The sequence below is a fragment of the Furipterus horrens genome, unplaced genomic scaffold, assembly GCF_987537825.1.
Source record: "Furipterus horrens unplaced genomic scaffold, mFurHor1.1.pri manual_scaffold_4, whole genome shotgun sequence".
In the NCBI taxonomy this organism is placed as follows: domain Eukaryota; kingdom Metazoa; phylum Chordata; class Mammalia; order Chiroptera; family Furipteridae; genus Furipterus; species Furipterus horrens.
Window position 1 is genome coordinate 47,491,415 of NW_028327174.1, and position 27,951 is coordinate 47,519,365.

Sequence of the window (27,951 nt, forward strand, 5' to 3'; positions counted from 1 at the left end):
GCTTCATCATCTGTTAAAGATCAAATACATTTTTACGTGTGTATGCTTTTCAGGCATGGAAATTTTGGGAAATCTTTGCAAAGCAGAAGATAATGGTGTTTTGATTTGTGAATATGTCGATCAGGACTCATACAGGGAGATCATTTGTCATCTCACTTTACCTGATGTGCTGCTTGTAATCTCAACACTCGAGGTGCTATATATGCTCACAGAAATGGGAGATGTAGCTTGCACGAAAATTGCAAAAGTAGAAAAGAGTATAGGTAAGTCTAAACCGAAGAAACATTTAAGTTATTTTCTTTATTGAGGAGAAAATATGTAATGTGGTACTATATAAAATCACAACTGATATTAAGGGTTTACTGTTTATTTTAAGGAGTCATTATCCTTTCAGACACATTTGTTTGTATTATTCTTTCTGCCTGTTTTAGATGAACAAGAAACTTCTATCATAATAGAGACCAGGATGTATGTGACTATTAGTGTCACATCTCTTTATTTCTGTTGCTCTATGTGAAATTTGAAATAAACAACACTGCTATATTTGACTCTCTGGGAAGCAGGTCTCTCTGTTTTAGATTGTCAGCTGCTACTATTAAGCAACTAAAGTTGAGTGAAACATGCTTTCTTCTGTTTCTAGAAGTTAGTAGTGGTATTATCCTTAAAACCAGTGAACTCACCTCCATAGTGTGTTGTGAATTTTAAATATACTTACTAAAGTATGTCATGTTAACATTTTACCCAGTGATTCAATTTTTTTCTTTCATATAAATACTAAAAATGAAGATTGGAATGAAAAATATTATTGAGAAATTAAGATGTCACTTTTATATAAGTAGTCCCTGAATCTGGCTACACATCAGAATCACTTGGGAAGCTCTTTTAAAATAAGGATACCTAACCCCCACTCTGGAGCTAATAAATTAGTCTTCAGTAATTGAGCCTAAAAATCTCTTAAAGATCCACAGATAATTCTGATGTACAACAATTTACAGGCTGGCATTTGAGAAGTAGTATCATGTATAGCATGTATTTCTAAGCAGTGTGATTGTTTTATAATATTGATATATAACTATTGGCTTTTAATTTATTTTAGACATGTTAGTGTGTCTGGTTTCTATGGATATTCAGATGTTTGGCCCTGATGCACTAGCTGCAGTAAAACTTGTCGAACATCCAAGTTCCAGTCATCAAGTTTTATCTGAAATTAGGACACAAGCTGTAGAGCAAGTTCAAACCCAGATCCATGTAGCATCTGCCCCAGGTTAGTGTTTTTACACCTTCTTTTTCAGTATGGTTATTGGTGTGTAAGATTTAATACTAAGGATAAATTTAAATATGCACTGGTGGGGGGATGAGATTTTATAGTGGAGTAGGGTAAAGGAGAACTTGAGTATATACTTTAATTTCTTAGATATTTATATTCTAGGAGCAGCAGGATCAAGGTGAGCACAGAGAAAGAATAGTATAATAGACAAATGAAATTAAGCAGGATTTTGAGGCACGTGAGGGATAAGATTCACCACTGTGAGAGCAATAAGAAATGCCCCAAATGGGGTTCTTATTTATGATTTGGTCATTGGAAGTTGATAAGGCAAATATAGCTTAATCATATATTGTGTTATTAGTTTCTCAGATGATCATCAGAATACATAAATATAATACCCCCTAATACTTCTAAAACTGGAACTAAACATTGCAGAATCAGAGCCTAGGATCACTCATGTTTGCATATATACACAAACACATAGACAAGCATGTATACTGTCACTTTGCACCCTTGCTAGATCCCTTGGGTCAAATCTGTTTAACTCAGATATTTTTATTAGAATTCAGACCTGTCTGATAACTAGTATAATAAAGTCCAGTCCTTGGACTTTTTTTTCTGGCTGAGTTATTTTTGTATTTTAGCACTCTCAGTCTTTTTGTAGTGTGCTTTTTCCACCTTCATTTGTCCTATGAAAAACAATCCATCTTTTATCTCACCTGCTCTCCTACCTCTCACTTTTCCCAAGACATTTCTCTTTACTAGTATTTTGCAGGTAATATGGAGGCTGTGTGGCATAAATTCCTTCAACTTCTTAATCCTTCACTGAAAAACTTACTGTCATCTGAACTTCATTCTTCTTCAGCTTCCTCTTGTCTCAAGAAGAGATGTTAACTTCTTCTGAATCTGTGTTCTGAATATCAGTCTTTCCCATTTTCTCATTCCTTCATCTCAACCTCTTTTTTTGCCTACTTCTTTCAGCCTAGAAATATATTCAGATCTTTCTCAATCTCCCTCTACCCTTAAAACAAAAATATCAGTATCCTTAATCTTTCACTACCACATTCATTTAATCACCAAAGCTTGTTGAGTCTTCCTAAATACCCGGCCTCTTCAATTGCCAGTGCTTATGAGTCAGTTCAGACTCTCAACATACCTCTCCAGCTCTCTTGTTCTCCTTTCATTTAATCATGGTCCCAGTCTCCCTTCTACCCTAGTTCATGGAATCAAACTTAGCTACTTTTTACTTTCTCAAAGTATATTGTGTATCACATATTTCATTGACTTCCATTATATTCTTCTGAAGTATATGGTAGAGTTGTATCATATGTGCATGTAACTTACTTGAATTCAACCAACAGTCTTGTCAAATAATAGAAGGCATGAAAAAAATAGGTAGTTTTGACTACTGATCTACTCAATGAGCTTTCACCCACAGGCAATAGATGTCAAACAGCCAGTGCATATTGGGGAATCAGTGGTCAGAATATTAAACTTAAAAATGAAATGAAACAGTTTATATTGCTAGTTAAGTGAGTGGTGGAGGTATATGTTTATTCTCCCAAGAAACTGAAGATAAATTAATTGATGGCCATAGAGAAACTGTCCAACTCAAAAGAGGACTATTTCAAGAATATTCAAAGGTATTTTTGATGAAAGCTGCTATTTTTTTGCATTGTCGCTAACCTGTGAGTTTAACAAATGAGTTTACCTCCAACCTAACATTTGGTCCTCATTTGACAGAGGGACAAAATTAAATATTAAGTTTATGGCTTGCTCATATATATAGTCATTCATTTATACAAGTGGGAGTAGGTTTCTAAGGACTAAAAGAGTTCGTTTTTGATCTGGTGAGCACTTTATTACTTGCTCAGTAGGAATGACAGCTTTTTGATTAGTTACCATTTATAGTTGTCTCTCCACCACTGCATCCCACCCTGGTTTGTTTAGTAGTGCTTTCTTAGGAAACGGTCACTCTCAAATGTTTTTCCTCACTTCTTCTCATCACTATGAAAACTTACATAATCCTTCACCTATTTTTAGGTTGACATCTAAATTTCTTCATCATAGTTTAAATAATTGCAAATAATATATTTTATGTATATTAAATTGACTTTTTAAAATAAAAATTAAGCACTTTTTGTATTCAGTGGAATCTTGATGCCGTCATCCATTTTTAAAAATACACAAACTCCTAATATTAGAAATTTTATGATATCCCTCCTTCTCTTTGAACTCATAGCCATCACCTTATCAATACTTCTCAGCTATAGATGTAGAAATTTTAATTTAAATTTTTCAGTTTCCTGTTACCTTATTTAATTGTGTGTTAGAGTTTTAGTAACACATAGTACATCAAACGACAGTAAATACATTGCAAGTTTTTATAAGTAATTGAATAAAAAGTAAAATTATTGGAAGTACATCTCTTAATGAGATGGACAAGACTTTTCCCTAGTTCTCTAGCAATGACTATTTTTAGTATTGAGTTCACCATCGATTTTATCTTTTTTCTTTTTATAGGTGTAAGTTGGAAACCTAGTTCATTTCAATAAATAGATGAAAATAAAACAAAATTCTTTGAATTCTTCAGAATTCCTGAAAATTATTAAAGTTTTATTTAAGATCTTCTGACAACTTTAGTTCTGATTTTGTCGAGCTCAAAGAATTAACAATTCTTGACTCAGAAAGTGTTTGTTGCTCAGTCGTGAGAGACATTTATTGAAAATATATCAAAAAGGTATTAACAAGATATGACTATAAATCATACTTGCTCCAAGAACTTAGATGTGCCTTGTTTACTCTAATGTATCATTTAAGAAGTCTTAGCACAGTGATTCTAAACTTCAGTGTGCATCAGAATCACCTGGTGGGCTTGAACGCTGATTTTTAGGCTCCACACCCTGAGTTTCTGATGCAGGTGGACATGAGAATTTTCATTTCTAACAAGTTCCCATGAGATGACTGATGCTGCTGGCTAGGACATTATACTTTGAAGACCAGAGTTAGGAAATTTAAAATATTGTTCATTTTAAGACCAGTCCAATGTGTTTTGATGAAGTGCTTTTACCATGTGCTTTGAATACATTTTTTGTAAAACCTTGGTTTGGCACTACAGATTTACTTCATTTGATTATGAAAACTGGTACCTAACCTATCTGATAAAGATAGTGCGTATTATTAAAAGTATCTTGCTTAATAATTAGCCTTACCTTCTATTACTTAGAAAAACCCCACATTTTTCAACCCAAGAAAGAATGTTAATAATGTGTTCCCACCTTTCTTACTTCAGAATTCTGTAGCAAAGTTACCATGAGATTGTCATCTGAATGAAAAAAGATGCTGCCACCTTCGGTATTTCCTTAAAATATTCTCTGTGCTTTATTTAGATGAGATTCTGTCTCAGAAGTAATGGGCACTCTTTGACAATAGCTGAGGGATAGAGGAGGAAAGGACATTCAGCAAAAATTGTCATCACTTTATAATATAGCTGATTTCAGAACACACCAAAGGGCCAAAATACCCAATTTCTAATGCCCAACATTGCCTTTAACTGTAATAAATAAAACACTGGGATAGGAAGGAAGCCCTACTGTAATACTTTGGTGAAAAGGAGGCTTTGTGGACACTAATGTTTCTAATTCTCCCTTTGCTGTTCCAGAAGTTTTTTAATAATAATAATAATAGTTAACATTTATAGTGCTTACTATGTGCCAGTCATTGTTTTAGTGGCTCACATATAAACTCCTCTAATCTTCATGACCTGTGAGGTCAATGTACTATTACTTTTCCCCATTTTTAAACACAGAGAGGTTAGGTAACTTTCCCGTAGCTGCACAGCTAGTGCTGAGTGATGGGATTCTAGAGCCAGCCTCTCTGGCTCCAGAGTCATGCATTTAACCATAATCCTGCTGTGCTATTAAGGATGGGTGAGATTTAAACTTAATGATCCAAAATGGGAGGAGAGCAGTTACCAAAGAGGAGGTGATATGCTCAGGCAGCACAGTTTTAGGAAGGCATGGACACAGAAGTTGAGCATCTGCAAATTGATTGCTTTTTCAGTACAAGTGCCTTTGTAGCCTTTGGAAGATCTTTGAGTTTTCTGAAGGATATGCTTCTCACTTTGTAGACACTTTCATAGTAATTATATGTTTCCAGTTTATAATTTAATTGTGGCTACGTCATTGTTTCTTATGTTTGTAAAGTTTTACATCATTTTTAATGTTTTGTGCAATTGATTGTTAATTGATTCAGTAGATTTTTGCCTAAGGAAGGTATACTCTCATAGTACAATTGATGAAGAAAAGGGAAGAAGATTTCTACATTGGTTCAGGCCCTAGAAAGGTATTGTCTGTAACAGTATTATTATTAAGTTAGGAGGAGAGGAAAAGGTAAGCTGAGGTTGCACCAGGAAAATAATTTTGGTTCTAATTACGTTCTATTAAGAAGCAGCATATCACTGTGACTGGTGTGGCTCAGTAGGTTGAGCGTCTTCCTGCAAAATGAAAGATCACCAGTTCGATTCCCAGTCAGGGCACATGCCTGGATGTGGGCCAGGTCCCCACTTGGGAGCATGTGAGAGGCAACCGATCAATGTTTCTCTCCCTCTCTTCCCCCTTCTCTTTCCCTCTCTCTAAAAGTAAATAAATAAAATATCTTAAAAAAAAAAAAAAAAAAACAGCAGCAGCAGCAGACCACAGCATGGCCTCTGAAACGTAATAAACTGGATTCATATCCACCACTCATAAACACGGGCCTTCCAGCTACACCAGCTCTGTCTCCATCATGTGTCCCTTTGTGAAAGTAATCTCTGTTTTAATTTTTTTCATTTGCAAAATGGGGGTAATTAAATATAGGCCTATACATAATATTAAAACAAATAATGTAAATGTAAATGGCTTAATGCAGAGTCAATATTCATTAAGTGACTGGTATTAGCTGCTAGCCCAATGAAAGCAGGAAGGGGGCTGCATGTGTGGTAGTCATCAAACAAAGGTCGGAATTCCTTCAGATCATCCACAGATTTGGTCGTTTTGTGGGGCACCTCTAGTTCTAGTAACTTAGAAGTGCATTTGTTCTGTTTGAGGGTTCTGAGAAGTTTTGCTAAAAAGTTTATTCATTTGCAAAAAAGTGAGTATATTTTATAGTTTAAAAACTATTAAATCATGCTGATTCAGTGATAAAATAGTATAATTTTAAATTTTAATATAAATATGTAAGGTTCATATTTGTATTAACGTATTTTTCATGTTTTAGTTCCTTTGTTATATAGCATAGCATTTCAGCTTTATATGTTCATCTTATCTCAGAAATTTTATATATGCCACTCATAGAGTCAATACTCATCTTTTAAATTCAGAAGCGATATAATTTCTGATGCAATCTACTTCTGTAACTAAAGTGAGATGTTCTTATTTACTGATATGTTGAGCTGTGTGACCTTGGGCTAGTTATTTTAATTATTTTAAGTCTCAGTTTATCTGTACCCCTCTCACAAAAGAATTAAAATAATGTATGTAAAGTATTTAATCCAGTGTCTGACCCATGAGAAGTTTATATTAGCGATATAATCTATATTAGTTATTATTTGAATGATTGTGAGGTTAAAAAATTGTTCACATAAACCATCTAAGACAGTGCCTGGTATAATGTCTGCTCCATAAGTTTTTTTTTCAAATTGGTACATTTTTATTATGTTTATACACCTTTTTATTTTTTTAAAGATTTTACTTATTTATTTTTTAGAGCGAGGGGAAGCGGGGGGGGGGGGGAGGGAGAGAAACATCACTGTGTGGTTGCCTCTCACGCACCCCCAACCGGGGACCTGGCCTACGACCCAGGCATGTGCCCTGACTGGGAATCGAATCAACAGCCCTTTGGTTCACAGGCCAGTGCTCAGTCCATTGAGCCACACCAGCCAGGGCTGTGCACCTTTTTAAAAGGTATTCATTGTGAATATTCATTGGTTCAGTATGCATGAACTAAATATGGCATATAGTGACTAAATTTTAAAAATGATGTAGCTAACATATTTCTTTCTTTAGCTTCCAGAGCAGTTGTAGCACAGCATGTTGCTCCACCTCCGGGAATAGTGGAAATAGATAGTGAGAAGTTTGCTTGTCAGTGGTAAGTGGCTTATTTCTATTAAAGCTTTATCCTTAAGAAGAATAAAGCAAAAGAGAAAAGGAAGTGTATTTCAACAGTTATCCAAATATTTTATCCTATATTTTTAATTAGAATAGAATAGCATGTATGTATGAAAGAACAATGTAAAACCACTTCACCTTTATTTTGGAATAATTTGAAAGAAAAATATCAGTCTCTTGAGAATTACAATAGTCTTTGACGAGAATGTTATTAAATAACACCACTTCTTTTCAGAGTATAACTTGGGTTAAAAAGTTATCTTTGACTTTGTAGAAAATAAGATTTGTCAAATTATAGAATTTTTCTTAACATTTTATTAAAACTGAATTGGACTGACTTTAAAAAAATAAAATTAGATTTTGTTGTTAAATGTCTTTTTTTCTTTTTCGTCAAAAGCAAAATTACTTATTCATTGCTAGTTAATTTTTCCCTTCTGTGAGTAAGGAGACAAACTAATCAAATGATAGACTAGCCAGTTTGTCTATAATAAAATAAGCAACTTTGAAAATATTGTTTTCTTGAGAAGATTGAGCAGTTATAACTCAGTCATTGTCTGAAAAAAATAAATGTAGACGTGGTTCAATTTCATTTTGTCCTGGATAGTTGCCTCTACATTATTTTTGAATTTTAACTTAAATTCTTTAGAAGATTAACAGATTGAAATAAAGACTACTTTCCAATGATGTATTACTTTTAAATTTTTCTTTCCTTGATCCCTTTCTCCCATTTTCCAACATTATTTGTTTCCCATTCCATGCTTTTTTCACTCTGTATTCTATATATTTTCATGCTTTTATATCTGTTCTTATGACAATTTCCTGTAGACTTTTCCACTTTACTTAAGTCAGGTTTATGGTTGTAAATATCTCTAATTATTTGCTTTCCTCATGTTCTATATTTTTACACCATGACCCTTTATACTTGATGAATCTCTTCCAACAATGTTGGGAAATGTTTATCTTCTACATTGAAACCAAAAAAAGTTTTTTGCATCCAGTCGTTTTGAAAACTCTGTACTCAAAGGATTATGGAAGTTGAAAAAAGTATGTACCACATCCACTGTAAAATGTGTGGTGTTAGGTATAGATTTGGTCTTAGAAATCTCAGTTGCACATTTCTGCCATTTCTGGGGGGAACAGGAGAGACTCATTTTATCATTATTTTATCGTACATATTATTTGATGCAGTGTATAAGAATCAGCTGTAAGTTGGCCTGTATAGATAGAGTCAGAGAAAGAGTCCTGTGAGGATAACTAGGCCTCCAGTCCTAACTGATAAATGGAAGTCTCTTTATGAAAAAGACAAACTGAAGTGTGAATTAATTTGTGCAAGATTAAGAATAGAAGTCTTTGAAGTGGGCAATGGGATTGTGCAGCCTGGGAAGTATCACTTTAGGGAGTAGTTGGGAGCCTGGGTAAGTTTTTTTCTGAAGAAATTCCATCCAAGAGCCAAAAAAAGTTTAACTTCAGTTCAGTTTTCCCTTCATTTTCCATATCTCCTAGAGCTCATAATTGGGAACTTCTGTTATATTTTGACTATTACAAGACAGGAACCTGAATAAATATTCACTAAATAAAACTATTTGTTGTAGAATATTTGTTGCCTACTCTTGCTGGGATGTGAGCAGTTTTTATTTTGTTGTTAATGATGTTTTGCATTATAAGTATGATTAAATAGTTAATCTCTATCTCACTTAGTCTAACCCTAACCTAGCATGTATTTTTGCTAATAATATGTGAAACAGTAATATTTGACTAAGCATAATTTAGTTTATAATACATTGCCTTCAAATGGTTTTAGCATACTTATAGACTCCCCTGTAGTGTATTGCATAATGCCATTTATTTTTCTCCTCTTTTAGGCTAAATGCTCATTTCGAAGTAAATCCAGATTGTTCTGTCTCTCGAGCAGAAATGTATTCAGAGTACCTCTCAACTTGCAGTAAATTAGCTCGTGGTGGAATCCTAACATCAACTGGATTTTATAAATGTCTTAGGTAGGATACATAGTTCTTAACTTTAAAGTTAATTTATATCACCACACTTCTTGTTCTTCAGAATATACCATCTGTACAGTTTTAAATATCTTTACTACTCAAAATTTCATATGGTTAGATTGTAGTATGGTGGAAGTTTAAATTCAGGGGAATTTTAGACATCACATCTGGTGTTTATGTTTGACCATTATGAGGTTTATCAAAAATAGAGAAGGAAGAAATTAAGTTTTCTTTTTTTCTACCTACTTTTAAAAATGTTAGACATGGCAACACTCTTCAGATATCAAGGCTCTTTGACATTTTGCAAAGTTCATAAAATAGGCATTGCCTAGATGTAGCTTTTTTGTTAATTGTATATGCAGTAGAATTGTTTAAAACCCAACAATGTTAATAAGTGATGGCTTTAAAAATTGGAGAATTGATCCTTCATATTTCTTTCTTTGCTTCCCACCCTTGCAGAATATAGCTATATGAATCACATTGGTTCATACCTAAGTAGCAATGAATATACTGCTGCTATTTGTGTAAGCATTGTTAGAAGTTAGTGTTTTTGCTACTGTACTAGTTATCAAAAATGAATATTGTGTACTTTACAGAACGGTGTTTCCAAATCATTCAGTGAAGAGAGTGGAGGATTCCAGTAACAGCGGGCAGGCGCATATTCATGTAGTAGGCGTAAAACGGAGGGCTATACCACTTCCCATTCAGATGTACTATCAGCAGCAACCAGTTTCTACTCCTGTCGTTCGTGTTGATTCTGTTTCTGACATATCTTCAAGTCCTTCACCTGCAGGTATTAATTTTTATTTTAAATATTATCAAGTTAATAAAATTAGATACATTAAAACATGTAACTTATTCCTTGATTTTCCAGGTGCAGAGTTGCTAGATAGTAATTTCTTAAAACTATTTTCTCTTATATGAAGTAAAATAATTCCTACATGCAGCTTTTCAGTCATTCTATTATAAATTTTGACTTTTTTCCTTATATTTTCAGGAATCCCTCATGGACCACAAACTGTAGGAAACCATTTTCAGAGGACTCCTGTTACAAACCAATCTTCAAGTTTGACTGCAACACAAATGTCTTTTCCAGTACAAGGTGTTCATACTATGGCACAGACTGTTTCAAGAATTCCACCAAATCCTTCAGTTCATACCCACCAGCAGCAAAATGCTCCGGTGACTGTCATTCAAAATAAAGCTCCAATTCCGTGTGAAGTCGTTAAGGCTACAGTAATCCAGAATTCTATACCCCAGACAGCAGTTCCTGTTAGTATTGCTGTGGGAGGAGGAGCTGCACAGAGTTCTGTGGTTCAGAATCATAGTACAGGGCCACAACCTGTTACAGTTGTAAATTCCCAGACATTGCTTCACCATCCATCTGTAATTCCACAACAGTCTCCATTACACACAGTGGTACCGGGTCAGATACCTTCTGGCACTCCTGTTACTGTAATTCAACAAGCTGTTCCACAGAGTCATATATTTGGCAGAGTACAGACCATACCAGCATGTACTTCTACAGTTTCACAGGGTCAACAGTTAATCACCACATCACCCCAACCTGTGCAAACCTCATCTCAACAGACATCAGCTGGTAGCCAGCCACAAGACACTGTTATCATAGCACCTCCACAGTATGTAACAACGTCTGCATCTAATATTGTCTCAGCAACTTCAGTACAGAATTTTCAGGTAGCTACAGGACAAATGGTTACCATTGCTGGTGTCCCGAGTCCACAGCCCTCAAGGGTAGGGTTTCAGAATATTGCACCAAAACCTCTCCCTTCTCAGCAAGTTTCATCAACAGTGGTACAGCAGCCTATTCAACAACCACAGCAGCCAACCCAACAAAGTGTAGTGATTGTAAGCCAGCCAGCTCAACAAGGTCAGACTTATGCACCAGCTATTCACCAAATTGTTCTTGCTAATCCAGCAGCTCTTCCAGCTGGTCAGACAGTTCAGCTAACTGGACAACCAAACATAACTCCATCTTCCTCACCATCACCTGTCCCAGCTTCTAATAACCAAGTCCCTACTGCCATGCCATCTTCTTCCACCCCTCAATCACAGGGACCACCTCCTACTGTCAGTCAGATGCTGTCTGTGAAAAGGCAGCAGCAGCAGCAGCATTCACCAGCACCCCCACCTCAACAGGTACAGGTACAAGTTCAGCAGCCACAAGTACAGATGCAAGTTCAGCCACAGCAAACAAATGCAGGAGTTGGTCAGCCTGCTTCTGGTGAGTCAAGTCTAATAAAACAGTTGCTGCTTCCAAAGCGTGGCCCTTCAACTCCAGGTGGTAAGCTTATTCTCCCAGCTCCACAGGTTCCTCCCCCTAATAATGCAAGAGCTCCTAGCCCTCAGGTGGTATACCAGGTGGCCAATAACCAAGCAGCAGGTTTTGGTGTTCAGGGGCAAACTCCAGCACAGCAGCTATTGGTTGGGCAGCAAAATGTTCAATTGGTCCAAAGTCCAATGCCACCCACAGGGGGAGTGCAAACTGTGCCCATCTCGAACTTACAAATATTGCCAGGCCCACTGATCTCAAATAGCCCAGCAACCATTTTCCAAGGGACTTCTGGAAACCAGGTAACCATAACTGTTGTGCCAAATACAAGTTTTGCAACTGCAACTGTGAGTCAGGGAAATGCAACTCAGCTCATTGCTCCAGCAGGAATTACCATGAGCGGGACCCAGGCAGGAGTTGGACTTCAGGTGCAAACACTTCCAGCCAGTCAAGCATCTCCAGCTGGACAATCATCTTGTACTACTGCTACTCCCCCATTCAAAGGTGATAAAATAATTTGCCAAAAGGAGGAGGAAGCAAAAGAGGCAACAGGTTTACATGTTCATGAACGTAAAATTGAAGTCATGGAGAACCCATCCTGCCGACGAGGAACTGTGAACACCAGCAATGGGGATACAAAGGAAAATGAAATGCAGATGGGAAGTCTTTTAAATGGAAGAAAGTACAGTGACTCAAGTCTACCTCCTTCAAACTCAGGGAAAATTCAAAGTGAGGCTAGTCAGTGCTCACTAATTAGTAATGGGCCATCATTAGAATTAGGTGAGAATGGAGCATCTGGAAAACAGAACTCAGAACAAATGGACATGCAGGATATCAAAAGTGACTTGAGAAAACCTCTAGTTAATGGAATCTGTGATTTTGATAAAGGAGACGGTTCCCATTTAAGCAAAAACATTCCAAATCACAAAACTTCCAATCATGTAGGAAATGGTGAGATATCTCCAGTGGAACCACAAGGGACTTTAGATGCCACTCAGCAAGATACTGCCAAAGGTGATCAACTAGAAAGAATTTCTAATGGACCTATATTAACTTTGGGTGGTTCACCATCTGTGAGCAGTATACAGGAAGCTTCAAATGTGGCAACACAGCAATTTAGTGGTACTGATTTGCCTAATGGACCTCTAGCTTCAAGTTTGAATTCAGATGTGCCTCAGCAACGCCCAAGTGTAGTTGTCTCACCACATTCTACAACCTCTGTTATACAGGGGCATCAAATGGTAGTTCCCCACTCAGGATCAAGAGTGTCCCATTCTCCTGCCCTATCATCTGACGTTCGGTCTACAAATGGCACAGCAGAATGCAAAACTGTAAAGAGGCCAGCAGAGGATATTGATAGGGAAACAGTCACAGGAATTCCGAATAAAGTAGGTGTTAGAATTGTTACAATCAGTGACCCCAACAATGCTGGCTGCAGTGCAACAATGGTTGCCGTGCCAGCAGGAGCAGACCCAAGCACTGTAGCTAAAGTAGCAATAGAAAGTGCTGTTCATCAAAAGCAGCAACATCCACCGTCATACATACAGAACGTGGTCCCCCAGGTAAGCCATTCTATCACATTGCTCTTACAAAATTCTGATATGGAAATAATGATTTTAAGGGGAAATGTACTGTTTTTCCATGTCTCACCTCAAAGTCAAGTGTCAAGCTGTGGTGCTTTTATTTTTCTCTGTTTTTTGTTTGTTTGTTTGTTTTATTGTAATGTTAAACAGCTTTCAATTGTTAGCACAATGATTTTCTTTTTTTTTTCCCAAACGAGTTGGTTTAATTCCAGGTGGTACAGAGTTCTGGATGGAAAAAAGACTGAAGAACACACTTCGACAGGATTCTGGGCTGGGCTTACTCTGACCTCATAGCTAAGGTTGAAATGGCAGAGTGAGAAGAACTAAAGAAATGAGCCACTGCATGACTATCATCATTATTATTTTTTACAAAAGTTTATTCTTAAATGTACAATAGGCTCCAAAAGAGTTCATTCTAGCTATAGGTGGCAAGAGATGTTATGACAAGGAATGGAATTAAGGATCACCATTGCCTGAGGCACTAGGAGCAGCTCACTTTTTGCCAGATTTCTTAATTCCACCTGTGGCCAGGGGGCCCTTCCCCAGGGCCTTTGCTTTTAGCTCAAGTTTTTTTTTGTTTGTTTGTTTGTTTGTTTTTTAATTTTATTTTTAATTAATTAATTTGTTTATTTATTTGTTTGTAGAGAGAGGGGAAAGGAAATAGAGAGGAAGAGAAACATCAATGTGTGGTTGCCTCTCACTCGCACCCCCAACTGGGGACCTGACATGCAACCTAGTCATGTGCCCTGACTGGGAATCGAACCAGTGACACTTGGCTCACAGGCTGACGCTCAGTCCACTGAGCCACACCAGCCAGGGCGCTCCTCAAATTTTTTCTGCTCCTCTTTTTGCTTCTATGTGAATGCGTTATCTTCCTCGTCCATCTTTTTGGCCTGCTTCTTGGGTTGCTTCAGGGGCTCCTTCTTGCCACCTTCATAGCCAAACATGGCGCCTGCCACCCCTTCCCCAGACCCTGCTACCCAAAACTAGCACAGTGATTTTCAACCTGTGTGCTGCCACACATTCCGCAAGAATTTTTAAAACATGCAATACCTGACTGCTTAGTCAGGGACTCTGGCCTCTTTTCCCTTAGATTGTCAAATTGAAAAATGACAACAACCAACACCCCAATAGCTGTCCAGTATGAATGAATCAAAATTATACTTTTTTTTGTCAGATCAGCAAAAAATATATGTTTTTGGTGTGCCACAGAATTTTAGTAATTACTTTAGGTGTGCCATGAGATGAAAAAGGTTAAAAATAGCTAACTTAGCATATAGTTTAAAGATTCTTTCTATTTCATTTTAAACCCAAAGTAGTAATTTTGTAGACACAAGGTAGAGAAACATTTATGATCTAATCTTTCAGATAATTTTTGAAATGTAACTTTGTCTCCTTTTGGAGTTTGGGATGGGAGAATGTTGCTAAGAGTCCTCGGAAAGGGAATTTCTGTATTTGATTTTGACACGTGTTTTTTTGGGGGCTCTTTTCACAGTACTTCTGTAAAAAAGATGAATCCCATAAAAATTTTATCGTGTGTTCCTATTATATAATGAGTTAGTACCCTTTTTGTTAAAAAACTATTATTCATAATTTCAATTTGTCTTAGCTGTTTGATATTATTAATTTTATGTTTCTTACTCCTTTGCTCTATTGTCCTGCTTCTGCTCTTCCCTCCTTAATACCTACTACAGTATTCCTTCCCTTATCGCGGGTGTTATGTTCTAGACCCCACCCCACCCCCACCCCCCCGCGATAGGTGAAAATTCACGAAGTAGGAACCTTACATTTATTTTAGTATTTATATACATATTTAAGGCTTTATAAACCCTTCCCACACACTTATAAACCTTTCCCACTCCCTTATTAACCTTTTCCACATTTTCATAAACACTACTTATGTTCTTAAACATATTCTACACTCTTAAACCTACATAACTTTAACAACATAAGTATATAGTACTGCAAAATCCCGCGATATAGCAAAAAATCCGCGATAAATAATTAAATTTAATATTTTTAAAAATCTCGCGATACAGTGAGGCCACAATAAATGAACCACGACATAGAGAGGGACTACTGTATTCCATCTGTATGCCTTTGTAAAGAAATGTGTTTTCTAGGTCAGTGCTATTGTATTAAGGATCCAATCAGCTTTTAAAGAATTTAAGGACAATCTTCAGTGCTGTTTCTCCTGAAACTAGGGGTTCACTTAGAGTTGTCTCTCATCTATTTCCTGGATTACTTCTCCTTCACTTTTCCTTTCCTAATTACCACATAGCCAGAACCTTCTCTGCCAGCAGTCTCCTGGCTTGTTTTTCTTCTCTGTGCTTACGGTGATGATAGCAGATCTATGGCTATTGTTGGCATTGGTACCAAATCTAATGTGGGGCAAGGGAAGAAAGCAAATGAAAGATGGAAGAACAAAGAATCCCTTGCTTCAGAATAGTTCTCCACTAATATACATCTTTGTTCATGTGAATGGATAAAGCTGGACGGACAGAGTGCTGCTGTGGAGAACATAATGAGATTGTAATTTATATGTTAGTATTGCTTAGATCTATTTTAAGGTACCTAAATAGGTTGAGTATTCTTTAGTTGTGTTATGTATAGGGAAGTAATTAATAGTGAGTTTTCGTGGAAAATACTAAATCATTTGTACTCAAACGTCTACCAGTTAGGTTTTTTATTAAACACTAAAAAAAAAGTTAAATAGTGGAATGTGTAGCATGCAGTAAGCATTTAATTAGTTGAGTTTTTATAATTTTTCTTAATAATCTCCCAGTTCATCGTATGCGCCTGCTGTTTTTTATTTAAAGTAAGCCAAATTAGAGGAAAACTCCATTACTATGGAATTATCAACTTATTTTTTTGTATCTTTAACCTTCCAGTATGGTTATATTCCATAATGACACCTAATAAAAACAGTTCTAGCTAAGACTAAGACCTGAGCTTGGAAATTTGCACTAAAGCATTTTTTCATTTAATCCTCACAGTTCTTTTAGGTAATAATTTTAATTATATTTTAGAGATGAGGCCCCAGGATGCTAAATAATTCACCCAAGGTCACCAATATGTTGACTTCATATTGGTCACCACAAATATGAGGTGGTGCCATGACTGAAACCTGGCTAGGTGTCTGTAATCAAAACTCATGCTCTTAACCTGTGTCTCAACTATTCTAAAAGGTTCCTTTGTAAGGTTCTAGAAAGCTATTTTATACCTAACATACTGATTACTTGAACTGTTATGTTATAGGATGTCAATACCTCTGAATGATAATTTTAGGACAGTAATACTAGAACTCTTTACTTAATACATTGGATTTATATGCATCTAATTCAAGCCATAAAATTAATCCATTTTATTCATAATATGAAAAGTAGGTACTAAATTTGTAGTGTATTTAAAATAGCTAATTTGTTCTTTCTAAAATTGCTATTTGGTTGGCATGTAGAAATTTAAAACTTTGCAAGAAAAAAGAGATAATACATGGTATCTATGAGAATCAAAAACCAGCATTTTTTTGTATAGTACTTAGTACAATGTCTACTACATAGTTAGATACCTAATAATGGTGAGGTATATTTTATCTTCCTGTAGAAGATAAAGTAGCTATAAACGCTAAAAAATGATCAACTGTTCAAGATGACATCATAAGTTTCCTTTGAAAGGTAGATTGTTGGGCCTTCTTAAGAGTCTGCTAATAGGAAACCATTTTCATTGTTGCCCAGATTCTTTAAATTTCTTTATATATTTTTAACATTGCATTTTAGACTTTGGTTTAACACTATTTTACATTTGAATTGGTACCTTAAAGGGGTAGATGAAATAGAGGATTTTAAGTGTGATTTTTTTTAGCGAAACCTTATTTCTACCATATTAAGGGGTCCAGGGATGTTAAAGAGGCACCTGGACCCCAAGAAGGGACTTCCAGACTTGTAGAATGAATGCTCAGAAGTAGAGAGACTACAGGGAAATGTCCCTGCTGAGAGTGGCCAACAGGTAATCCTTTCTAATATCATTGCTTTTTTTTTTCCTTTCATTTTTTCATTTTTCTTCCCTCAAGTTTATTCCTTCTCACCCCCATTAATCAGCTGTATAGATTTCATTACAGAAAAAAAAAAATAGCAATAAAGAACAATATATGAAAGTAAGTGAGTTGACCATAGATTTTGTATTTCAGTAGATTTATCCAGGTAGTATAATGTAAATACAAAATAAGTTATGCTTATGAGAAGTACTTCAAAGCAAATTTTTTATTCATAGTTACTTATTATCATTCTGTTATATTTGCAAGTTAAGTGCAACATAAAGGATACTGTTTCTCAAAGTCCTACCTTCTTCCACTATTTATGAATTGATGTATTCTGGAGGTATAAAACTAGATTGGCATATTAAAAAAGAAGTCAATAAAAATATGTAACAAATTGTAATTAAAATACTTACCAAAAGACTTATCTTTTTCAGGAACATGTACAATACATGTTGAACATAACTATATCTATTAATTCCATGGTCTGATGAATGCCAAATTCTTGTATGTAAAATAGTTTAAAAATATGTCTATTTAAAGTATTTTTTATACACTGCTCCCAGTTTTCTGTCCTCCATACATGAATAGTTTCTGAAATGGTGCTGTGTAACACTGTGAATATTGGTATCTTCCTGGTTCCTTCCTTTCCTTGTATACTAAACTTCTATGTATCCTTCCCAAAAATGTTATTTATTTAAATTAGCAACATTCTTTATTTCTTAAGCTGATATTTGGTTGGCATATAGAAATTTGAGCCTAAAAATTTACTCAACCCATCAGCAAGTAGATGTGTAGCCAAAAGATGGCAGCATTTAGTCATAGCAATAAAAGATCATTTTAGCGAGAGCCATGAGAATAAATTTTAGTGTTTATTTTTTAAAGTACCAGTGTTCAAATATGTAGACTAGAAGCACATTGCAGTAACTAAGAAAGGCATTACCACGGAACACAGTTTTTTGTTTACATTTCAATGTGTTCTTAAGAGAGAGTTTAAGAAAATCAGGAACTTGGAGCAGAAAGAGCCTTAGATATTATCTTGTGCAAAACCCTCATTTTTAAGTATTGTAGTAAATTTCCCACTCACACAAAGATGATCTGTTTTATGGTGATTTCTATTATTGTCTTAATTCTGTTCTCTAAAGATCTGTACATTTAGACAGAATTAGAATAAATCTATTTCCTTGTTCCTTACAAGCATTTGAAAGTATCTCTCCTTACTTAACTCTTCTTTAGAATACACTTTACCAGTTCTTTCGGTTAGATATTAGGTATCATGGTGTCTGCTTTATTTATCATCTTATTTACCTCAACCAGTTTTATTTAATGAGTGGCTTTCAAATTGTGTAGCTAGAGCCCAGACCAGGTAGGAGCATGGTTGAGCATTGTCCTGGTGCACCAAGGTTGTGGGTTTGATTTCTAGTCAGAATCAACCAATGAACACATGGATAACTGGAACAACAAAATGATGTTTCCTCTCTCTCTGTCTCTCTTTGTTCCCCTCCTCTTTCTCTCCAAAATCAATATATCAATCAATAAATAAAAATATTTTAAAAATGTGTAGCTAGAATTGAACACAGTATTTTATTTTTTAGCAAAGAATTTCTTTTAAGCAAAATAGATTATGACTTTGTAGTTTTTCTACCAGATTGAAATGTTTAAATTTTAGGATAAATCTAAATTTATTTTAAGGTTTTTAAAGTTAATATTTATAAGAAAGTAAGGATTGAAGAGCCTCAAATTCCAAGTTTTATATCAGGATTACTAGGGTTATGTAGAATTTTCAGCCTTAATTTACTTTTGAAAAGGTGATAAAAGGAAAGCAAGATTCTAATTTCTTATTTTAACAAAAAAGCAATATCTTTGTCCCCCCACCCACCCTCCAAAAAACCCTGGCATATTAACTAACATTTTTAAGTTAATTTACATACAAAAGAAATCATTGAATTGTTTCATATCCTTTGTGATTACTGGTTACTCACTATGGGAGTTGTGCCTTTTCTGCTTTGATTAAAGAAAAAACTAATATTTAATATTAGCTCATTCTCTAAATAGAGTAGGCCAGTGATACAGAATATTTCTCAAGAGTGATCATTCCAAAAATCATCACTTTGAAATCTACTTTTACACTTACATTTCAGTTAAGGTTAATGATTTGGCAAGTCACAGCAAACAATAATGTAAAGGGAAAGTAAACTTATATCCTGAAAGAAATATATGTTATATTCTCATGTAAAAGACCTATTCTTAAAGCATAGTTAATTTAAATGGTACTATGAAAAACATGCAGTACAATACAAGCAACCTATTTTTAAAATTTTAGGACGGGACCTAAAAATAGTCATTCATGATCAAAGAAAATATGTGTCTTGGAAATTCTCACTTGGTGTGTTCTGTACCTACTTTAATTCTTTTGTTTTATTGATATATTTAGCTCTATTTAATTCTCTTTTTTTTGTTGTTTACTTTTTATTGTGAAACTTTTCAAACATACACAAAAGTAGAGCCAGTAAGCCCCCATGTGTGCACCACCTATCTTCAAATCTTATCACCACTTTTTCTTTGTAGTTTCATCTACGCCACACTACCTTTTTTTTTTTTTTCCGGGAATACTTTTAAGCAAATCCCAAACATTATTTTATTTTACCAATGAATACTTAAGTGTATATTTCTCTGTTAAGTACTTTTAAATATATATCTCCACAATAACAAATCCCTACCTAACCAAAATAGCAATTTCTTAATAATTCTCTGACACCTAGTTTTATGTTAAGTATTCCCTGTTTGTCTCAAAAAATACTTTTTTAAAAAACAACTTTTTTGAGTCAGGATTTACAAGTTTTCTGTACATTGTATTTGGTTAACATGTCTTTTATTTATTCTTAATTTATCAGCTTGGATTAACTTCAGTAATCCTTACCATTGCTCTCATTTGGGGTTAAAATACCCTGTGACTCCCTGTTATTAAATTGTCTGTGTGACACCAATAAGAGTTCCACAATTAAATGAAATACTATAAAGATTTGTTAGCACTTATCAAAATAAAAATAAGATTAATTTACAGATATTTACAAATATATGATAAAATGTTCAATAAAATACCTAATTTGCCTTTAAGAATTTGCAGGTGAATGTTTGTCAGATGCATGTTGCCAGCATTAACTTCTCTTGATAGACATTTGTAGTTGATCTGTCACTGTCCCCAAAACAAAATAAATCATCCTTCCTCCAAAATTTGGTTTCCCTTCTGGACTTCTCTATTAGAATAATAGTAATACAATTGTCATTCATTGAGAATATAGAGCTAGGCTCTTTGTATATAATTTCTCTAGTCTTCCCATCATCCCGTAAGAAAAATTTTATTACTTATACTTTATAGATTAGGGAACTAAGGATCGGAGAGGTTAAAAGTAGGTTGCCCAAGTCACAAAGCTAGTTAAAAGGCAGATTGAAATTTGAGTCTGGATCTGTCAAGTTGGAAAATTCACATCTTACCCATGACACACACCTGTTATTGTCCTAAAATGCATGTTTTTCATGTGTGTGTATGTTTTCTCACTAACAATATTGTAAAATCTTAAGGATGGGATCCTATTATAGAAACAATTTCAATAACCTCACAAAAGTAGGTTTTTCTTCTTAGACCTTAGAACTCAAGAGCTTTTATGACTTCACATTTCTGAGAACTTTTTCAACATTTTATTCTCATCCTTTTTTTTTTCTAAGACTTTATTGATTAATTGATTGATTTAGAGGGGAAAATAGGGAGAAAGAGGAGAGAAACATTGATCAGTTGCCTCTCACATGCATCCCAGCCAGGAACCAGGCCTGCAACCCAGGCATGTGCCGTGACCAGGAATTGAACCGGTGACCTTATGCCTTGCCAGACAACGTCCAGTCAGTCGAGCCATGCCCACCAGAGCTATTCTCTTTCTTTTTTCACTTTTATGCTATATCCTTATATGTTTGTGTTTTGTCTGTTTAAAAAAAGTCTGAGGTTTTCAGCAATATTTAAGTTTTGCCGAACTGTTTCCAATATTACAAATGAACAAGTATATTTAACATTTTCTCAAAGTTTAAATTTATTGCCTTTAAACAATGCTTTGAAAATGGTATGCTACCATTTCTATGAGAAATGCGATATTATTTTCCCTTTCTGGTATGTTACGAATAAAATCTGAGTTAAGGATTAAAAGAAAATGGATTGCCTCAAATTGTTTAAAGCTATGGTATAATGATTTACTTATGTATTTTTCAGGGGGAAAGGGATAGGATATTGAAAGGTAAAAAATGCAACTTATATTTAAAAGGCTTACCTGCGCCCTGGCTGAGTGGCTCAGTTGGTTGGAGTGATGTCTGGTACACCAAAAGGTTGCGAGTTTGATGTTTATTTAGGGCTCATACCTAGATTGCAGGTTCCATCCCCAGTTGGGGCATATGTGGGAAGCAACCAATCAGTATTTTTCTCTCACATCAATGTTTCTCTCTCTCTTTCTTCCTCTTTCTCTAAAATCAATAAACATACCCTCAGGTGAAGATTTTTAAAAATCTTAAGCCTCATACCTGTAATTAGAATTCTTTTACTGTGTTATCAAAGGTTATATCTGAGCAACTTTAAAAACTAAAGTTGTTAAAACAGCTTACTGCAAAATAATATTTACAGCATTTTACGTATACATTTACATTATATTTTTAAATCTGAAATTTTTTCAAAAAATTTTATTTATCTTTCAGAGAGGGGAAGGGAGGGAGAAAGAGAGGGAGAGAAACATCAATCGGTCGCCTCTTGGAAGTCCCCAACCAGGGACCTGGTCTGCAACCCATGCATGTGACCTGACCGGGAAACAAACTGGCGACCTTTAGCTTTGCTTTGTGTGAGGCTGCTCCAACCACCTGAGGCGTGCTGGTCAGGGCAATATCTGAAATTATAATACACTGTTTTATGTTACATTTATTACAAAATCTAAAAGGAAATATAAAAAGAAATGATAATTTGCCATTGATTTCTTCTTGTGAGGAATATATGTGAGTAAATCAAATGGGTGCATTTACAGTAGATATATTTCTCATTTTAATCTATAAATGTGTCTTCCTACCTAATTTTATTAATATAAAAATTTTTAATTTTAAATAGTGTATATTCTGTAACAATAACAGCAGGGTGAACTTGCCTCTGTGGTCCATGTGAAATAAAAGAAAATTACTTCCTAAGTATTTTTGTAAGAATAGTTATCTTAAATAATTTTTAAATTTTTTAAAGAAGCTATTAAAGTGACAAATGTAAATTTCATGTTGGAAGTACACAACTATCAATGTAATCCAATATAAGCTTATACTAAAAATAGGTTTTTTTATGTCATGTCACAAACAATGCAATTTTGCTTTTCCACAGAATACTCCTGTGACACCTTCACCAGCTGTGCAAGTGCAGAGCCAGCCCAGCAGCTCCCAGCCTTCTCCATTCAGTGCATCTGGTCAACATGGGGATCCAGTGAGGAAACCTGGACACAACTTCATGTGTCTGTGGCAGTCTTGTAAAAAGTAAATGGCAATTTCATTTGATACACATATATGTTCTTTGTTTTAGAATGCTTTTATATTCAAATTTCTGTCATCTATAGTTTTATGAAATTTTTCTTTTTAAACCACTTTTAGCAAAAATATTTTATGTTACGTAGATTCCGTGGCACCTAAGCTAAGAAGAAGTTTATATAAAAGAGCTTCATTGTGTAATGGCAGGTGTTTGGGGAACGGGTTTCAGTATTAGTATTTTTGTTTCTTTGTTTTGTTTTTCTGTCCTAGCATCTGACATATGTTAGTACCAGATGTGATTCATATTGTTTTCCATGTTCTAACAGAGTAATTTGCAGGAGTCATTAGTGTATCTTTTGGGGGGAAGGCACGGGGGGATTGGAGAGTTTAATTCATTTTATTTTATTTTTAATATTTTTTATTTTAAAATTACGATTGACGTACAATATTATATTAGTTTGAGGTGTACAACCCTGTGATAAGCCATTTATATAACTTACGAAGTGATTAACCTAATAAAACCTAGTACCCATGTGACACAATACATAGTTATTACAATATTACTGACTATATCCCCTTTGCTGTACTTTACATCCCCATGACTATTCTGTACCAATTGGTACTTCCAAATCCCTTCACCCTTTTACCTATCCCCTATGACCTTCCCTTCTGGCACCCCTATAAATGTTCTCTGTCTATATGAGTCTATTTCTGTTCTGCTTGTTTGTTTATTTTGTTTTTTAGATTCCACATATCAGTGAAATCATCTGGTATTTGCCTTTCTTTGTCTGACTTATTTACCTCCCCCCTTTCCCACTCTCACTCCTCCCCCACCTCCCTCTCTAAAATCAATAAACATATCATCAAGTAAGGATTAAGAAAAAAAGAACAGCTACTTTATATGAAGTGTTTAGAGTATTTCAAGAAACAAAATGGCAAGAACAAGAAATACACAGCAAAGTTTTCCCATCTTGCTAGGAGGATCAATATTACAAATTTGATGATACACCTTTTCTTTATAAGCTTTTTCTGAATAATACAGACTCAACAAGCCTTCCTAGAGCCATTTTTAGATACTCCATAGTAATAAGTTCAATTTAATTTTGCAAGCATTTATGGAGCACCCTCTAGGAGGATGCATGTATGAGGAGCTAGAAATATGAAGGTCTTTCTCAGCCCCTAAGGAAGCAGATTCAGAAAACCCCAAACAAATAAAGTGCAGTATAAATGAGCATAGCGGCCGGTTAATGAAATGGTGGGATGGTTAAGAAAGCTTCACTACAGACATTACTTTTGAGTTAGGTCTTGAAGAATGAGTAGGAGTTTGTTATGCAAAAATAATTTAATCAGAATAGCAAGTGTAGGGAATTATTGAAGGAACTTGTATGCCTAGGGAACTATGAGAAGCTTAGGCTACCAAGAGCATGAGAAATGGCTTTTATTTTCATATTTAGTTTCAATTCCATGTGGAAAAATACATGTCATAGCTATTGTCCACCAAGTTGCTATACTCTTAATTTCTTTAATATCAGATCAAAAACATTTAACAGTCTGCCTTGTTTCCATAAGATTTTAGAACTAAAAATTATTTCCTTCGCTGATATATTATTGTTAAATGCTTAATATTTCAAGTTGAAAACTGTGCTTTTCTCCCTTCCTGAAAGTAAAGTGACTTTGAACATACAATTAACCTGATTTGAGTTCTGTGATACACTCGTGCTTGACATGGTCTTTTTGTATTTGTAATTCTTCTTTTTATATAATACAGATTCGTTTCATTATGCCACCCACTCTTACATCAGTGCACGTTAGTAATTGCTTTTTTTAATCTGCAGGCTTGTATCTCTAAAAAAATGAAAACCCCACTCTTTAAACGTGATCTACACCTCTGCAGAAAAATAACAATCCCTTCAGTACAGGGTGAGGCAAAAGTAGGTTTACAGTTGTTCTGTGGACAATAAGGCAATAATTAATAAATAATAACACAAGAATAAGCTCTGTGTTTCTCATATGCACAACTGTAAACCTACTTTTGCCATACCCTGTATTATGAGTTCTTCAAATATCCTCTCAGTTTTTATATTTCTTCATTTCTTTTGTGTATTTATAGTTTAAATTGGTATGTAAGTTTCAGACATTGGCCCTGATTGGTGTGGCTCAGTGTGTTGGGTGGGTTTGATCGTAAGTCAGGGCACGTGCCTGGGTCGTGGGCCAGGTCCCTGGTTAGGGGCATGGGAGAGGCAACCTGAGGATCAATGTTTCTGTTGCACATTAATGTTTCTCTCCCTCTCTTTCTTGCTCCCTTCCCCTTTCTCTAAAAAGAAATAAAATCTTTTAAAAAAATTTTTTAAAAGCTACAACATTGCCTCCAGTTGAGAAGTCCTTTAAATCTCTTTTAATCTGTAGTTTACCCTTCCGTTTTTATTATTTTCCTTGCAATTTTTTGTTGATAAAAGCAGATCATTTGTCCTGTAGAGCATCACAGTCTTGATTTTGCTGGTATTGTTTGGCATGTTACTCTGACTCTTTATTTTCTATCAGTTGGTAGTTAGGTCCACATGTTTGGTCAGATTGTAGTTTGATTTTTATAATGACCATTTTGGAAACGGCATTGGGTACTTTCATGAGGACATATATGATATCTTATCTCTATTTGTGGGGTAAACAGCCATTCAGAATTATTGCTTAGATCCATTATTTCATCAAGGGTTTTAAAATGTAACAGTTCCTCTTTTACCAACGCTTTGATTTCTCTGAGAAATAGTGCCTAGAGAAAATGTTAGATAGGTTATTGATTATTTCTCTTTTTTACCAATTTTCAAAATAACGAGTTGTTTACTAATACTACACAGAGGTGACCATGAGGTTTGTTTGGTTGTTTTTGATTTTAATATCATTATAAACAAATGTATGAATTTAAACATATTTGAGGTATTTCAGTCCATTGCAGTTATTATTATATATACTTCCTAATGTTCCAATTGTCCCATCTTTGGCCAGTGAAGCCCTATTCAAGCTGGTTTCTAAGTCCTTTGGTTATGATCTTAATATAAGTTTTTGATGGCTTCCTTGCTTTCTGTTAGACAGAATGTTCTAGGCTTACCTTGTATATTTGCTGCCCCATATCTGGAAAAAATGTATTTCTCCAGGGAAGTCTGCTGTCTTTAATGTGAAATGACATTTAGTCTAGACTATAGGGATGCTGCTTTTAAGTTGGTTATTGTTTCTAGGACTTTTCACTTGACAGCCTAGAAAAACAAATGGTTTTTATCTTGTGTATAGAAAGACCTTCTCAACTCTCAGGTCATAAAATATACATTTTGTTGTTGCCTTCTACTACTTTAATATTTTAACTTATTTGTTCCATCTATAATTTAGTTTCATGTATCTAGCTTTATTGTTTTCCAAATGGCTAACATATTAACAAGTTCATCTTTTCTTTAGGCATTTGAATTGCCACCTTTGATACATACTAAATTCCTATATGGTTTTTCTGTTTCTGGATTACTTGTTATCCCACTGGTCTCTGTCCTTATCATATCTTCATTTTAAATTTTAATGTTGGCTATGGAAGTACCCCCTCCTAATTTTTTTTTTTTCCACAGTGTTTCTCATTATCTTTTCAAGCACTTAACCTTGTATCGGTTACTATACTATTGTACTTTTTGAAATTAGAATGATGTATGTGATTCAGACTTGGTACCTGCACAGATATTTCTTCATTCAGATGAACCTTAGAATGTTTCTAGAGAGCCTCCAAAAAAGCATGTTGGGATTTTTATTTTAATCGTTTTTAATGAATAGGCATTTTGATTTGTGTTTGATATTGAATAATTTTTCTAATATTGATTTTTCCCTTACAAGAAAAGGTATCAACCATGGTATTATAGCCCTTTTTTTACCCCAGTAGAGTTTGAATGTTTTCTTCACATAAATTCTGCAACTTTATTAAGTTTATTGCTAGTTGTAGTTCTTTTTTGTTGCTATCATAAGTGATCTTAACTTCTGTTACATTTTCCAACTGGTGGTGGTTTTCTAATGAACAGTTATATAAAGTTATATAATAGTAGTGATAATACTCACCTTTATCTTTTTAAAAAATTAATGGACTATTTTTTAGAGCAGTTTTATGTTGATAGAAAAATTGAGCAGATAGTGCAAAGTTCCCATATACCATATTTTTCGCTCCATAAGACACCCCCCCCCCAAAAAAAAGTGGGGGGAAATGTCTGTGCATATTATGGAGCAAATATTGTATCACAGACCATGATATGTATTACCTGACCTGTCAGCGGTGGCGACAGCTGTTAGAAAAGAAAGCAATGGGCCCACGCAAAACCCCTGGGGATGCTTAAATGTCCCACTTTACTGCGGAATCTCAGGGCATCTGGTCAGTTGCTGTCTGCCTCTGCCCATCACCCGGGACCTGGGAGAGTGCAGAGAGCTGCCTGACACGCCCAGCTACAACCGCTGACCTGTCGAATCAGCTGAGGCTAATAACAGGTATGAGGCACAGTGCCAGTCGCCAGTTGTCTTTGACACTGAATGGGGGTCTGTGTCAGTAGAACCACCTCCAATCACCAATCACTGTGTCTTAAGCTCTGCCAATCACGAGAGGCAGGTGGGTGGAGCTGAAGTAACATGTTCTCGGCTGGCTACTGGCTCTGTTAGATGCTACAACTGTCTCCTCTACCTCCATACTGTTTCCAGTGCACACCAGACTTCTGTGTGAGGAGGCCAGCAGTGACTGGGTGAGCAGCCATAAATGCTGAAGTTTGTAGTATATAAAGGGAGTTATGGTGGGGTCACTATTCTAGTAGTAACACAGGCACTGAGGGGATTAAAGGGTATCACTAGCTGTAACAGGCACTGGGGATAGTCCGCCAGAACCTGTAACTAGGATAGTGATACTCTCACTGGCTGTTAGAACTAGTTATACCTCTTAACTCCCTCAATGCCTGTTATTAAAGGCCCCCGTAAATTCTGACACTAGCGATGATGAGTTCTTGGGGTTCCCAGAAAACTGGGAGAGTACTTAAACCTTAAAGTCCCTCCTCATTTGATAATGACAGTGATGATGGTTCTTAATACCGCTGTTGA

The 27,951-nt window shown here is 35.3% G+C and overlaps 1 protein-coding gene and 1 pseudogene across 1 annotated transcript in view; one reads left to right on the forward strand and one right to left on the reverse strand.

Annotated features, from left to right (window-relative positions):
* The window catches only part of ARID2 (AT-rich interaction domain 2), a 158,866-nt gene that overhangs the window by 99,697 nt on the left and 31,218 nt on the right, over positions 1-27,951 (forward strand). Inside the window, exons 10-16 of the mRNA XM_090273041.1 lie at positions 54-263; positions 1,097-1,264; positions 7,312-7,393; positions 9,276-9,410; positions 10,007-10,203; positions 10,408-13,265; positions 22,712-22,860. Of these exons, the coding sequence (XP_090129167.1) occupies positions 54-263; positions 1,097-1,264; positions 7,312-7,393; positions 9,276-9,410; positions 10,007-10,203; positions 10,408-13,265; positions 22,712-22,860 (3,799 nt within the window). The remainder of the gene's footprint in view (positions 1-53; positions 264-1,096; positions 1,265-7,311; positions 7,394-9,275; positions 9,411-10,006; positions 10,204-10,407; positions 13,266-22,711; positions 22,861-27,951) is intronic.
* On the reverse strand, positions 13,779-14,233 carry LOC150011639 (translation machinery-associated protein 7-like; annotated as a pseudogene).